The sequence below is a fragment of the Blennius ocellaris genome (genome assembly GCF_963422515.1).
Source record: "Blennius ocellaris genome assembly, chromosome: 11".
Lineage (NCBI taxonomy): Eukaryota > Metazoa > Chordata > Actinopteri > Blenniiformes > Blenniidae > Blennius > Blennius ocellaris.
Window position 1 is genome coordinate 26608738 of NC_137660.1, and position 16394 is coordinate 26625131.

The 16394-nt window shown below is 42.7% G+C and overlaps 1 protein-coding gene across 1 annotated transcript in view; it reads right to left on the bottom strand.

The window, feature by feature from the left end:
* The window catches only part of LOC308136730 (neural-cadherin-like), a gene marked incomplete at both ends in the record, with an annotated part of 103513 nt that overhangs the window by 10251 nt on the left and 76868 nt on the right, over positions 1 to 16394 (bottom strand). Inside the window, 5 exons of the mRNA XM_080505197.1 lie at positions 572 to 755; positions 3437 to 3701; positions 12792 to 12958; positions 13362 to 13545; positions 14933 to 15056. Of these exons, the coding sequence (XP_080361323.1) occupies positions 572 to 755; positions 3437 to 3701; positions 12792 to 12958; positions 13362 to 13545; positions 14933 to 15056 (924 nt within the window). The remainder of the gene's footprint in view (positions 1 to 571; positions 756 to 3436; positions 3702 to 12791; positions 12959 to 13361; positions 13546 to 14932; positions 15057 to 16394) is intronic.

Genomic DNA, 16394 nt, shown 5'->3' on the forward strand with positions numbered 1-16394 from the left:
ATCGAAAACTTTTAATCATACTACCAAAAGATTTCTCACTTGGCAGTTTCTCCTTCATTTTCGAGTTTCACGTGCTAAATACAGGTGCTTGGTTGCCTAATGCTGCAATATGAAACGTATATCGTTTTGTATTTGCATGCCTTCTCACCTGATATTCTATTTTAGGACTGAAAGCACCTGCAACCACGATTTGTCGCCTTAGATCTCGTGTTTTTTTTGTCTCATGCTGTTAAAAGTTGATTGCCAGACCTTGTTTGTAGCTGCCACAAGATAATAAATAACGCTCTCTAGACTGTGACCCACCTACGTTTCCACATTGGGAGCAAGTTACTTTACATCTGAAGCACCTGCTGTCGTTAAAAAAAAAAACATACAGTGGGTCTTGACATTGTTTGTTATTGCAATTGGAGCGTCTGTTGCTGGCATTACAAATTTTAATATGAGCGAGACTGTGCGGTGCATGACTTATCTTTGGATGTCTGCATATGGGTAAATACATACATAACGTGCCAGCATGCTGTGGGGCCCTCATTAAAACGCTGGGCTATTTATCCTGTAATATTTAGCGCACCTGCACTCGTGGTGTCTCCAGAGGTCCACGCACACCAGAGGAGGGGAGCAGTGGTGCTTCCGGCAGGCGTCCGACGAGCAGCCGACGGAGACGCCCTGCGAGGTGACCACCTGAAGTCCCTCCGACGCCCGCTCCCAGTCGAGGGGCACCGAGCGCCCGTTGAATCTCAGATCTCGCAAGCAGCCTGGTGGAGAAAGAAAGAAAGAAGGGGAGGGAAAAAAAAAAAAAGTTAATAAGAGGCAGAAGGAAAGATTCCATATTGCAAAAAAGACACGCCAAGACCACCGGTCCTCGGGCGAAATCCTTTATAGAGACACATTTCCACAGAGGTAGAGGCGTAAACTCAAATGGGCAGATATACATGCATTGGCACGCGCATAAACAGACTTACAGACGAGCCTGCGGACCAACACGCTCACGTGCTTACATGCAGGTAAACACACAAACAGCCTCGGGCTGAGCTGTCAGAATGGTCTCTATTCTGGATGTTCCCCCCCCCCCCCCGTTGGTTACTTCAGTCACTCTGTGGGAAACACGAGGCTCAACACATCATTTAAATACAGATCAGTGCCTCTGACACACTCTCATCCGTTTGAGAACTAGAGCCCCAACAAAGGTTGTGAGATGTGAAAGCAACAGCAAGCAGTAAAAGACAAGCATCAAATTATCTTTACGTCCAACTGTGAACCGCGCTCCCGTTCAGTGTGTTCTCGCCGTCAAACTCGCTCCCTAATAAGCCTGTTATTCAACCAATTACCAGTCTATTTTGCCTCTCCCGTCATGATTGATTTATCTTCGTATGCATTCCAATTCCCCATTATACAGTTGCTAACGCAACAAAATTACTACAATTATTCAAACGTAAAAAAAAATAAAAAAATTCAAAGCATCAACGGTGATTTCAGAATCGGTGTTAGTTGGTAACCGACGGCAACCGAAGGACACGGGAAACAAATCACTTCACACGGAAATCATGAGGAACGGGATGAGGCAGAAAGAGGAAAAGAGTGAGTGGCGCAGTGAGACGGTCGGGGAGGAGAGGTGAAGAGAGGACGACTCGGAGAACATGAGACGTTGTGACAGAAGCGATCAGGGTTATTTCACTCAATCATGTCATGGCTTGACTCTTCGGGGACTCGATCAAAGGGTGGAGTGGCTGCACTATAGCAAGTGTCATTAGAGCACTTCGTAGTGAAAACAGGCGACATTCATTTCATTAACCGAGCTCCGTATGGATCCATCCATCCATTCATCTTGTATATAGAGCTTTGTGTGTTTCAGACTGTACACACAGAAAGATCTTGCCCAGCCTTGAACCCACAGTCTCAAACGAAGCTATGGCGGAAACCAGCTCAACAATGTAAACACAATTCTGCTCATTCCTGTTTTAGTTCATCTTCTTTGCTCATTGTTGTCACAGAACACGTATCCTGCTTCTCCTTCCTTCATCCACGAACCTCCGCGCTGGAATCCTCTGCCCTCATCCTAACGGGCAGTCTCATTATTACTTGTTTTATTGACAAAGCTATGATCGCTCTCACATACATGTCCAAACCAACCAAGCAACCAACCAACCAAATTTGGCTTGTTATTTACGTACTTCCAATCCTTGATTTTAAAGTATCCTTTCAATTCTAGGTTTGAAATTTTCAAGATTATATTATCAAGTAAACGCCGCTTGCTGAATGGGCAATTTAGTGTTTATATCTTATATTTGGGCTACCCTATTTTGCAGTCTACACATTATAATATAAACCATATATCATTTGCAGAGGCATGCATGGATTTCATGCCATAGTTTATGTCTGCCAGCTCATTTATTTATTTATTTATTTCACCAGGACAACGCACATTAATGAACAATTGTATACGAATACAAACTGTACACAAATTGCAAATGCGCCAGATGAGATGCCAGAAGAGAAAACTGAATTGCACATCCTATTTTATGAGATTACATAAACACGAATCGCTCTACCCCTAGTCCAAGATCTCCCTGTGAATCACTGAAAAATCTTATATAAAAGGATCCTTACTTAATCTGTTCTCAATCTGAAATGCATGACTGACCCCCGGTCGATGACACGACCCTCTGAAGTGTCCCTGATCTCCTCTCTTTTTTTCCTTCCCTCTTCATTTTCTTCTTCTCTCGTCTCTCCATGCATTGTCTTCTTGCTCCTCTCCTTTGTGCTCCTTCATCCTCCTCCTACTCAAAAAACCTCCGTTCTCTCCAAAATTCTCCTCCATTGTTTTGCACACCTAAGCATGAACCCGACTCTGTTTCTGGATTCCAGGCTCTGATTCCTGTGTGATCTCATTTGTCACATGCATCCTTGTGGGTGTGTGTGTGTGTGAGAGAATCTGTAAACACTGTCAAGGACACACACACACACACACACACACACACACACACACACACACACACACACACACACACACACACACACACACACACACACACACACACACACACACACACACACACACATTCAGGTTTTTGCAGGGTGTGAGAAAGTGTGTATCGTTCCGCACATCAAGTTACACTTTGCTCGATCCATGAAGCTCAAACAAGTTTGCTTTATATTCAAAGTTATTGTGTAAGCAAATGTAGCAGACTTGATGAGAAAAGTAGACAAAATGCTTTAGAGTTAACGAGATTTATGCATGCAAAAGCGTGAATGTTTTTCCCAATACGGTGCCCGCCTTTGAAAGAGATGCAAATGTTTTGTATTTAGTGTGCATATTTTGTGTTTGGGCGTGTGAAGCTTTGTCAAACGAGCGTCGGGGTTTTGGGAAGATGCGGCTGCACAACAGCGGAGGACTGTATTTCATTTTCGTGCCTTTTCACAAAGAGCAGCCACCCACCGAGGAAGCTCCTGTTGTGTCCCGACGGAAAAGAGTTTCCGAACATCACCACCGAGGGGTCGATGATGATCTCCTGACTTTGACCGGGCGAGCCGGTGACCTCGTGCCGACCACCGCCTCCGTCCAGCCGCAGGGTGAATTCTCTGCCGTACCGATCCAGCTCCACCTCGTGCCATTCTCCGTCGTCGAGGCGGCGGTGGGGCAGCGTCACGTTGAAGTCTCCGTCTCCGAGGTTGTAGAAGACAGCCAGCAGACCCTGGAACATCTGCGAAACACACAGCTTTCTTCAATGTTGTTTCTGGATTGTTGAATCATAAACTACTAATGATACTAATATTAAAGGTTCCGTATTATACTCGACTGAAAACAGGCTGTTTCTTTGTCTGTACCCTTAAATACTAATGAGCTGTTTTCTGTTTGCCTGGAGAGAAAAAGGCACCTCCTCATAATTTTAAAGGGCAGAGCTCATCTACCTGAGTGACGGTCAAAGTGAGTATGTGCTATCAAAGGCAGTGATTGTTTCTCCAGATGATGTCATGAAGGGAAAAGCTACGATTCGCCTGTGTAAGCCAGACAGACTTTCTTTACATCTTGGGCCTCATACAAAGGCTATCGGGACACATATTACTGTTAAAAAGCCATTATGAAGTGAATTTTGCATGAGACCTTTAATTACAGCACTAATACCTATACTGATGCTGATAATCATATCAACTACCACTCCCGATATTGATGCTGATATGAATACTAAAACTAATTTCAGGCTAAAACAACTACAACTAATAATAATAATCATCTAATAAACAATTACTCATACACCAAGTACATTTATTAGATTTTAAACCTGTTCAACAATGCATTAAAAAGCCACTCCAATTCAATTCAAACCAAATGTGAAAATGGGGAAGAAGGGTGACTGAAGTGACTCGGAACGTGGCGTATTTGTTGGGCGCTAGAGGGGCTGGCCTGAGTTTTTCCCCGAAACTGCTGACGTGCTGCGATTCATGCACAACCTTCTTGACGTCGAACAGAGAACGGTCCAAAAGTGAGAAAACATCCAGTCATCAGCAGCTCCCTGGGCCAAATACCTTGTTGATGCCAGAGGTCGGAGGAGGATAGCCAGGCTGCTTCCAGATGATAGAGACGCAACATTAACTCATGTCAATGTGGATGAAAACCTCTGGAATGTTTCCAGCAGCTTGTTGAGACTACTGTACGCCACGGATAATTAATACAGTTCTGAAGGCGACTAAAACGTGTCTGGCCAGTGTAATACATGCACAAGGAGGGGGATGGGCGGGACAGACACGTCCTCGAGTCATGCTTGTCCCCCTTGTGCTTTATTATTGTCACCACTGGACGGGGGGGGGGGGGGGGGGGGGGGGGGGGAATTATATGTACCCCGCATATGCACTACAGCTATTTCACCAGCAGAATGTAGGAAAACTTGTACATTAAAACCTACCAGAAGAAATAACAGGAAATGACAGATTGCTCCTGAAAATATCAACAATAGCAGCAAAGAAAGCAATTACTCGTAAATGGCGACAAACAAACGCACCTTCGGTGGAAGACTGGATTGGAAAAGTCAAAGAGAGGCATGAGATGAGAAGAAGTATCTTCCTCTTGAGGTTAAGAAAAGATGCTTACGTCGCAGGATGGACAAAATGGATAGAATATTCGCCAGAATAAGAAAGTGGTTGGTGGTCTTCCTCCTCATCACTGTTTGGACTCATATTCCTCTAAACCCTACTGGATTGAACTTCTATTTTTAATGTATTAATGTATTTTATTTGTTAAAAACCTAATGTGGATGTAGTACTCCGCTGATTCTGAATTTGGATGTTGATGGATGTTTGAAGTGTCTGTTTTTATGTTTACCTTCCTTGTGTTCTTTTGGCAAAACACGTCAATAAAAACTAATAAGATTAATAGAATGGCATAGAATAGAATAGAATAGAATAGAAATAGAGTGTGGACGGTACAGTAAAGGATTGATCATGTGTAGTTTATTCTCCCTATTTTACAGTAATATAAACAAACAGCATGGAGCGTTTATGTTGCATTGGGAGCATGATGTCTGTATGAAGAGAGAACGATAGCTCCTGGGATGGTAAGTACTTTAGGAACCGTCTCTCAACAACTGATGCTCCTTATTATAATCCTGAGAAAGATTAGATGGTGGTTGAGCCATAGAGACGCTCCGTGGAGACCGAGCCTCATTCTAACAATTCATTGCTATCAGTCTTTTAGTTGTCAGGCATTTGGGTTCTAGAATATGATTCTTTTTTTTTTTTTTCTTTCTGATTACTTTTTTTTTTTTTTTTTTTCTTCAGCAGTGGAATTCAAAAGGCACTTTGCTAGATTATAGATTATAGTGGACAGCATATCCAGTGATCGTTTCCACGGATTGTGTGATATTTTCTCCAGGGTTTGGAGTTTTTATTGCACGTGCAAATCCCTGCGTCGCCCAAAAAATGTCTGACGTTTGGAGCGCTCAACCAACACTATTGTAAACATGAAGACATTTTATTTTCTCCAGCGACGGTTTGTGAAGCTTCTCCCATACGCAAACCCCATTGTGAATCTGTTAAAGGATACACTATTGTTGTTTTCCTGCTTTCTTTTATCTCATGTCACTTATTTCTGAGATATTTTTGTGCCGCTTCATTCGACCCGTCTGTTGTTTGATTTAAACCTCAAAACTGCGTATGAATACAACTCGATAACAAATGAGGATAACAAGTGTTGCGTGAGAAAGCCGCGTCTTTATTTATCATTAAGAGATCTCTCTCTAAGGAGCGAGATCTCGTCGATATCGCATGAATTGTATAGCGGAAGGTTTATCATTGAATATTTGTCGTGTCAAAATCGGATGATGGTTCATTTTTGTTTATTTTTATTTTTTTAAAGCTTTGCCTATGAGGGATTAAAAAGACATATATATATTTCACAAAGAAGATTATTTACATTTTATCAGAATATGGTTTAACCTGACTGGAATGCAGTGTTTTTTGTTTTTTTTATTATCTTTTATTGATGTCTTGAGGGAAATTCAACGTTTCACTGCTCTCCATCTTAGCTGCAGGAATCAGGACAAGAAGTCTTTATCTTCTGAAGCCTATGGACTGCGAACCTTTACTGTTTGTAAAGGGAAAAAAATAACTGTACAGTTGCTTCAATATGATGAATGGATCGGTAAAAAGCACAATGCAATGACGCAAAGTTCACTATGAATCACGCGATGAATTACAGAGCTCCAAATGTTTGAAAAAGCATCTTCAGTTTCGCCAAAAGGCATAATAACTTCTTAAGGGCGAGATGCGTAGGGGGGGGTTTAACAAAATATAGTTCTTCTGGCCACTTAGGAAAAGCATTAGTCAATTAAACTTGTTTGCATAAATTGTTAAGAGCATCCGAGGAAGTTTGATGTGACTAAAGGGCCTGATTGCTCCTGTTGAGTCTGAGCTTGGGAACCAGCCACCTGACAACACTTTAGTTTATCAGCATATTTTAATGCATTCATAACAAAACCATTAAAGCATGGGTTTCATATTTCAACTCTAGAATAAATGCATATTGCATCAGGACTCACTCCACTGCCCTCCCCACCCCCTGCTTTCAGGCCGGAGGTGCCGAAGGCTGAAATGTGGGACTGCAAGTCTTAAAATCTCCGTCTTCCCCACTGCCACCAGATTTCAGAACAGCTGACACGAGTCACACGTCGCTCGATAATAAAACACCGGTAAACAATTGATTGCACACTATTCACGCTGCTTTGATTGCTCCGGTTGATCGATTGTATATAAATGCTCTTTTACGTAATTTTGCAGTACTTTTTGTATACATTGTATACAGTTTTGTTTTTTTCGTATTTTTTTAAATTGCACCGCTTCTTTCCATGCTCTTTTATTTTGCTCTTTTTAATGTGGACAATCACTGTGGACAGTAGAAGAGGAATTTCATTGAGCAGGGAAACATGGTTTCTGACTGTATTAGGGATGCACCGATACCGGCACCGATACCGGCACCAATATCGGGTATCTGGGCCCGATACCGCTCGGAGAGTGCCAAGAGTAACGTGGACTCTAAATGATGTTCTGCCAAAATATCAAGAGGAGAAAGATAGTTTGTAAAATCGCCAGAAGTTTAACCACCAGTGACATTTGGGCCAGCAGAGATAGCCCGATGTCGCTCATTAGTTTAAATGAGGACTTTACTCCGAGCCGTGCTACATCCTCAAGTAGGACTGACACACTCATTATCAGCGAGCTGCAGCCCGGTCCCTGGGTCTACAGTACCCAGTGTAGACGCAGTAGTATGCTGGGGCCTTCAACGCCGTTAGAGGTGTGTGATGCATCTATGCAGAAGCTGTGCGGAGACAGTTCACGGCATCGCATAGCGTTCGTGCATCGTTTGCGTAAGGAGTAATGATTTGACTTAATATAAATCATTTCTCAGAATTCGTACCAGCAGGTAGCTCAAGGTTAGTGCTCATACTTGCACTCATCTTTTAAATAAGTGGTATTGCTAAATCCCAAGCATGTATGACAGTAAACGTGAAACTTGTGATTGTAAACCACGCCTAAATATCCTATTGCAGAATCAACAAAACACACAGAAGAATAAAGTGTGTCTTGTGGTGTCCCAAACCTTATTTTTGTTCTGCAGTCTGTGTGAAAACTTTTCAGATTGTGTAAGAGCTTCGTGCTGTTGAGCTAAAATCATGTTTGCACCAGTAGACCAGCGGGGCTATCAAATAATTTAAAACCTGACAGAGTCTACTTTAGTATTGTTAACTAAGGAAACAATAATTTAAGTCCGCCGCACATAACCGCTGAAGCGCAAATCTCACCTCAACTGACAATAATGTTGTACGTTGCAGCGGTAAGGAGGCTTTGCTTAATAAAACAACAGCTTCAGAAAACGAGAAGACAACACACAAAAAGCTAAATTAAATAACTAAACAAAAAGTTCGTATAGATCTATCGATGCCACAGTATAAACAACTATCTTGCTGCAAGTATATTTGCAAAAGTACAATAGAACAAATGAAGCCTTATGATTGACTAGTCAAACATAGTTGCTTGTCTTTGCTGTTTGAAATGAAAAGAGTTATTATAATTGCATTTCATATCGTTTGTTTGGGACACCTTGGTAATAAGGTGAGAAAATAATCAGAAAACTGAGACAATTTAAAGAAAGTCTTATATGTTTTATAGCATTACTTTAAAAAAAAAAAAAAAAGTTGTTTAGAAATGTAAACTGGCTGGACCTCAACAGAGCAATAAGTCATCTAAATGCAAATGTCCATTGATGAGTGAGCAAGTTACTCTATTAACCATCGTGACTTCCTCGAAGAGGTTTTTTTTTTTTTTTTTAATAATAAAACATCCTACACAGAGTAAAAGCCATCTCGCATTTCAAACACCAGGAGCAACCATCATTTCCAAGCTATAGGTATTGCCTTCAATTATGATCACAGCTCTGATTGGCTGAGTTTATTAATCTTGTGATACTGTGAGTATTTTTTTATCCCCACTGACTCCGTGCAGAAGCATCATATGTCAGATTTCATTTGTGACTTTGCGTGTCATGCGGATGACAGCAATAAAACAAGCTTTTCTGTATCTGGTTCAATCTTCTTTCCCCCCTGCACCAAAAAAAAAAAACCCCAAAACATTCAAACATGGCTTGTTGTGTATAGTCAGGAGATTTTTTTTTGTTACATTTGAAACTCCTTGGCAGTGTGTGCTGTGATTTGCCAGGGACCCCTGTGCCCTCTGGCTTGCTGACATAGGGGACTGTAGATCTTCTGTGTTAATTATAAGCCCGGATAGCTCTGGGTCAGCGTGTATATTTGTGCCTTTGTCTGTTGCACAACAAAATCCAGCGCGGGGAATCGTTTGCTGTGTCGAGAGATGGCAATATAGAATTATTCGCAGTCATCTTCCAAAGTCCTCAAAGTTCACGGAAGGGAGTCAGCTAATTTTTAAAATGTTTTCATTCACAAGCATTGAAATGCATCCTGGCATAAATCATGTTAGAGCTTTTAACTGTTGGAGCTGCTGAGAAAATAAACAAAAATCGAATGTTGTTGTCTAGTGGATCATCCTGTTATTGAGCGTATCCTCAATCTGAATGGGTTCGATTACAAAGATGTCCAAAGGTTTGAACTAAATTGGATTTGACATTTCGACTGACTTGCAAAACAAGGGCGAGCACGGAAATCACAGGTGTTCAATCTCTCGGAGCAGCTCCGCACGGCGGCGTGTCAGAAATACTCTCACAATCGCCACGAAACAAGAACGTCCGTTTTCACGAACGTGATTTGCGTTCGTATAGATTCCGGTGCTTTGTGAATAAAATTGTAAAATGGGGGTGACATCAATTCTAGCTGACTGACAGCCTGTCAGAGTTGGGCTCCAGTCATATTGCGCTGAGCTGATGGGTAAAAACAGATCTTGAGCATAACAGCATTACCAGAAGTAGGCCAGCTCCCCCGGTTAAAGAAAAGGCAGGCAAAGGTTGTGGGCAGGAAAAGAATTGTGAAATTCAACTACCCTGACACAGGCTGTGGCCAAAGCGTCAGGAAAATGGCATGAAAACTTTAGTGGCGAAAATTAATTCGGTAATATTACAGCCGTGGCGCTTTGCAGAGCTCCTGTGCACGCCGCCGCGCCGTGTGCCACAGCCCAGGACCATCCCAGAGGGAAGGTATACAAGAAACAACAATTATCTTCAGCAGTTAAGGATGAGTGAACACAATGGACTGAACCAATGAGAGCCTCCCGTAACTGCAGCTTGCTCATGTCCAAGGCTTAATTGGAAACAGTGGGGCAAGATAATTCACATCCAGCCCAGCTTGCATTAACTACTGCTCCCTCAGCATGGGCATCCCAAATGTGCTTTCTCTCCAGGTCAAACATGTGTGTGAATTCACACACACTCAAAATATGGTGTGAAATGTTGTTCTGTATTTGGGTCTCCGGAATGTAGCTAGTCCACAGTAAGTGTAGTCGACTCTCAGGGTCTGGACCTGGCCAGTGAATACAAGAAGGGGACACACGCACACGCACACACGCGCACGCACACGCACACGCACACGCACACACACACACACACAGCCTGAGCTCTCCCCGTTGCCTCATGCTGCCCTCAAGTACACAGCAAAAAACGAGCGTCGAACTCAATCAATATTTGGGAAGAAATCTGATTATATAAAGTTTCTGCAGTGGCCCCAGAGATCTAAGCAATCACAGTGATGCACAAAATGTTCAGGCAAATGTATAAACTCTGCGGTTGATGATAGCAATTAGTACTTTGCATGGCACTGCAAAAGAACAGTCAACAATGAAAAACATTTTGAAGTGGAAACGCAAAATTGCGCAATTTTCTGAGGAAAAAAAAAACGCTCCATCTTCGTCATGTCGACAGTGGAAATGCTGCTGCTGCACAGGCCTGGGAAAGCAGTTCTATTGTACATACACAGGTAGCGGGACAATGACAACAATGGCGGCCTCTGTCATGACTCCCTGTACATATTCTCCTGGACTTGATGTTTTCATTTTGAAAGTCACCGTGACAACAATCGAACTTGATCGTCCATCCACTAGAATGTCCTTGTTCTCTCATTGTTAACGTTGATAGTGTATTGTTCTCTGCTGCGTGTGTGTGTGTGTGTGTGTGTGTGTGTGTGTGTGTGTGTGTGTGTGTGTGTGTGTGTGTGTGTGTGTGTGTGTGTGTGTGTGTGTGTGTGTGTGTGTGTGTGTGTGTGTGTGTGTGTGGTCTCATTATAAAAACAAACAACAGCACCTAAAGTTGGTGCCAAATTTTAATGTTGGCCCAATATTAAAATGACATAGTTTTCAGTATTTCTGTCATTTTCATGGAAACGGACTTCGCTTTGAAAACATTTAAATGTGTATCGAAAGTGCAAAAGCAAGGCATTTTTATTGGAAATGTTGCGTTAACCCTGAGATCTCTCTCTCTCTCTCTCTCTTTCTCTCTCTGCACAAATACAGACAGAACAGACATATAGCTCTAGATAGATAGATTTTTTTTTTTTTTTTACAGTAACCTGATGGGAGAGCTCCATCCTGCTCATGCCCAGCTCGCCCCTGGTAACCTCTTTGTGAAGGTTTGGTTATTTATTCAGGGTGCACTCTTTCTCAAATCTACCCTTAAGAAAAAAAAAATCAAAAAAGAGTGGGATGGGGCCGAGAGAAGCAGCCCTTTAAATTAGAGCTTGTTGTTGGGAAACACAGCAGGCTTGTGCTCAAGTGTTTTTAAGAGCTTTGAGACAACTAGGCTGAAAAAAGCGTCAGCGTGCCCCTGCAGACAGACATCAGATGTTTTATACAGCTCACCAATCCCACTCCAGAGAGGGTTTTTTTTTTTCGCAAGGAGGCTTCACATCCCACATACAGTAAAGGCTACAGCTTTTTCCTTTTCCTGTCACTGTAGGGACTGCAACCAGGGGGAGAGGACAACATTGTTTTTTGTTTTGTAGTGCAAAGATCCGGAGAAGAACAAGAGACGACGCCTTAAACAATGCTGTCTGACAAATAACAAGCGCAAAGAACGAGATGCTTGGTGGTGTTGCAATACACCCGAAAAAAAAAAAAAAAAACCGTGGCAGGTTCACTGCGAAACGGGTGACCTGTGAGCTCGCCAAAAGTTGACAGCTCCAACAGAGTCGTTTACTTCCAGATGCTGTTCACACTTGGCCTGTCAGTCAATGAGACGAAAGGCTTTGACAAGAAACACGGGCTTCATATCCGCTCAGGAACGTGCCGGGCAGGGGAAGCGTGCTATTACCGAGGGCCGCCGAAGTGAAGTCGACTTCGACGCTGTGTGAACACCCTTCCACCTCAACTGTGAAAGAGCAAGCAGCGTGTATGCAGACATGGCTTTGTGCGCACCACTCCGGACAAGCTGTGTCAAAACCCCAAAAGAGTCGAGCGGGGATTCTGACCTTCATTTATTACACTGCACACCGTTGCTGTCTTGCCATACAAAAAAAAAAAAAACATGGTGTCGAAATATTGACAACAAAAAGAAATAACACTGAATAGCCTGATTTTTTTTTTTTTTTTTTTTATATAATAACTATTCTCTTCTCTATAGCAACATGCTGCACACTTGCTGCAGACCATGTTGGGAACATACATATGTCAGTCAGCAGCCCCCTCAGTATCCACCCATGTGTCTCCAACCCCGATATTACTCACTCTCAGCCTGACAAGCGTTCGCAGCACTCATTGTCTGCGTCGAATCCTCACATCATTTAAGGCTCGCAAACAAGACAATCACGGCTGTCAGGACGCCGGGGGGGTTACCAGCCGTGACTCACCTCCAAGCGCAGGTATTCGTTCTGCTCCTGGGAGAGCAGGCTGAGGATGACGCCGGCGGCGGCGCGGGTTCGGACTCCGACCCGGACGTTGGTGTGGCGCGCGGGCAGGGGCCACAGGAGCTGGAGCTGAACGTGGCTCCGGCCGTCGAAGGAGAACTCCGGGGCCACTTGTCAATCAAGAGCACAGAGGGCTTGTTCAATTAACTCGGCTGTCACGCGGGAAACGCCGGGTTATCGCAACGCTGCTGGAAAAACACTTCACGTGAGGTAGGATTATCTTCCCGCGGACTCGGGTACTTCATTTGTGCTTGGTGAACTCGGGAGGGTAAAAATTATTCAACGTCCAAAGTGTCCAGAATATCCAGTCCGGTCTACTTGTGTTTTGGGCGATTTGTTTAAAGCAAATGATGAAAATAAGAGTTTTCCTTTAGAAAATTGGATATTTGTTGCCTGGGCCTTCCTCTTCCTGTGACCTATGCCCTCTACCATTATGCCACCTGTCTGATTACCACCAGCTAAACACATATAAATATAATAAACAAGCTGCCAGCAATACGTATAAATGCTTACCTTGAGAACACTGCGGCCCTGTGAACCCCTTTTCACACAGGCAGCTGAAATGGCCTCGCTCCGCGTGGCAGCGCCCCCTCTTGCCACACGAGGGACGGGGCTCCACGTTGGTGCAGTGGTCATCAGTAAGAGTGCAGCCTGGCAAAGTGTTGGATGATTTAGCAGGGGAACCAAGGTCGTACAGCTGAATGGAACAAAAAAAAAAAAGCAGAAATGAAACATCAAAAGAAAAAAAAAAAACATAGAAAGGAGGAAATTTAAGTGGCAGAAGCGTCTGTCCTTGCATTCCCTGTAAACGAGTGTTGAGAAATATGACTGTAAAAAAAACCAAAAAAAACACTGTATTACATCACTGAATGCAAGATCTATATTTGCAGTGTACTGATTGTCTAAAGATTTCTACTGTCTTGAGAAATACGGGCTTTTTATGATGATATAATACCATGCCGGTATGTGAAAGTATTACTTGAGCAAAAACAACTAAAGGAGGACTCATAAACTTTGACAATCTCGACACTTTTTCATCCTATACATTAGGCTTTATCGGCGCTTTGCCAACCGGTGACATCTTTTTTTTTTGTGTTTCATTTCTGCAGAGTACAGAATTCTTTATGTAATTTCTGCTTTGGCGCCTCTGTGGTGGTCGAATGAATACAGGAAGTGTGTGAACAGCCCAGCGAGTCTGTGGTTCCAAACATGCAGTTTAGCCCCCTGCTAACTTGAAAGGGTTGATAAAGCAATTCAATCCTTTGGCTCGTCTGAGCGTCCCGTGTTATTGAGCGAATTGAATGAATCAATTTTTCGTGTGAAAAGACTCATTGTGTGGAACTTCCGATGCCCAGAACAATTTATCCAGCGTTTTCACAGCCTCGGTAGCGATGGCTTATAACGTGACTGAGCCCACAATCCAGCAGACGGCAATTTTATAATTACTCGTACTGTCTGAATAGGACACTGAAGTGTAATGTTTACTCTGTACAGTTGGAACAGTGAACGCCACACGGAGGCGAGCACTTGACACCCGGCATCGGCTGGTCGGTGAGATCTCTTTATTTCTGCTTACAATGATGCTCGCGGCGTGCGAATGAAGTTGTTGCGCCGTCAAGCAGCAAAACAAAAGGCTGTGAACTTCAAAGGTCGCAGTGCAGAAGGTTTCAGATACAGATAAGAAAATCTTATTGACCTGTTGCGGCAGCGGTAGATGTCTGTATAGATTTGTATGTGTTGCCGTTAATTACATTTCAAGGTCTTTTGCATGCACGGTCCAAACGGTTTGCGAAGTATGACTCCTCGATGAAAATGCACGGATAACGCCGGGCCTCCGATAATTACACAATTGCTATATTGAAACCGTTTCGCCACCACGTCGATAATCGTTTTCAATGCGTTTCAGAGAAAGGTATGCTTACGGAAGCGGTCCCATTGAGGCTAACCAAACAAAAAAGTCACCGGCTTGGTTTTTCCAATGCCGCCCCGAAGTTCGCGTTTAAAAAAATCTAATTGAAGTTGATTCCTGCTTCTCCCACGCGGGCGCTTCACCAAAACAGGCCATACGTCTGTCTATACGCTACCTTGCTGTCCACGATCAGATTCCTTACACATCCCGCGTAGTGTTTGTGCTGTAGCTGCGGGTATTCATAAGACGTGTTCTCGTTGACCCCCCCGAGCTGCAGCAGCAGACTTCCATTCAGATACCTAGGAATATAAACAAAACAAAACAAAGAACAACTTAGGAATATAAAAAGCAGAAAGGTAAATGCACAATATATATATATATATATATATATATATATACATACACGAGCGCAAGGTTACAGTAAGAAGCACATAAAGGAAAACTGAGAGCAATCCAGAAAAACACATATGTACACCACAGAAGCTGTCAAGGTTAAAATCCATGGCTTCTTGCAGAGGCTGTTATCACTTTTGCTGCTTTCTGACAACAAATGTGGCACGTTATTTCTTGTCTTTTTTTTTTTTCTCTGCTTGGATTCAAATGTGCACGGTGGGTGAATAGGGTTTGTCTGGAGCCATCAAAACAAACTGATTTGCTCTATCACCTCAAGAATGTATACACACAGTGATAAATGTCGCCCCTTTACAACGTTTACTCCTCCACGGCACGTCTGTTTGTTCCTGCTCACCTCAAATTGTAATACAGCCCCATAAGACGCATTGTTTGGGGGGGAAAAAAAAAAAAAAAGTTTCTTTCACATTATTTAAATTCTGAAGTTGTAAACGCAATTAATTATGAGACAAATTGCACAACACAATAATGAGCACAGCAGCAGGGCGAAAGACGAATGCGACAGTGACCAAGCAAAAATGGCAATGAATAAAAAAACCAGAGTCCAAGATTAGGTGGCATTTTAGGAATTATATCAGAAAATTTCATCAAGCGTTTTTTCCCCCCTCCAGAGACAACAGCCTGGTACACTGAGAAATTGCACACTGTGAGCCTGAAACAGCCCGAGTCTCTTTGTGATAATGTTTTGATAAATAATGCAGCTTGTACATAAAAACCCTTTAAGATGCTGTTAAGTGAAAATGTAAAGCAACAAAATTCCTTTGTGTCGAAGCGCTAACGTGAAGGAAAAAAAAGAAAAGGCCAGACAGAATTAGAAATATCACTCTGACGGAAGGAAAAATGTTTTTAGTTGGCGGAACTTGAATATGAAACAATGTGGATGTCCTGTGCATGTTTTGATAATTGCTAGACTTTATGTTGAGCCAACCCATTTAATTAGGAACAAAAGAAAATAAATCGGCTGCAATTTATTATTTATTCAACCACATTCATTATTTATGAAGCAAAACCAACAAGCCTTTTCTCGTCTGGTAGGTTTGTCCGAGCCACTCATCTTGGAGAATTTGGCATTGCCCCTGTTGTATATTTCATTGCATTTCGAATCCTTTTTGCTTTCAAATTGCCAGAATCAAGAATCAACTTGTCAAAAGAAGGCACCGCGTTGAATTCCAAAGCTCATTTGTGTTTGTTGATTAATCTCGTTCTATGAACCAAACTAGGAATCA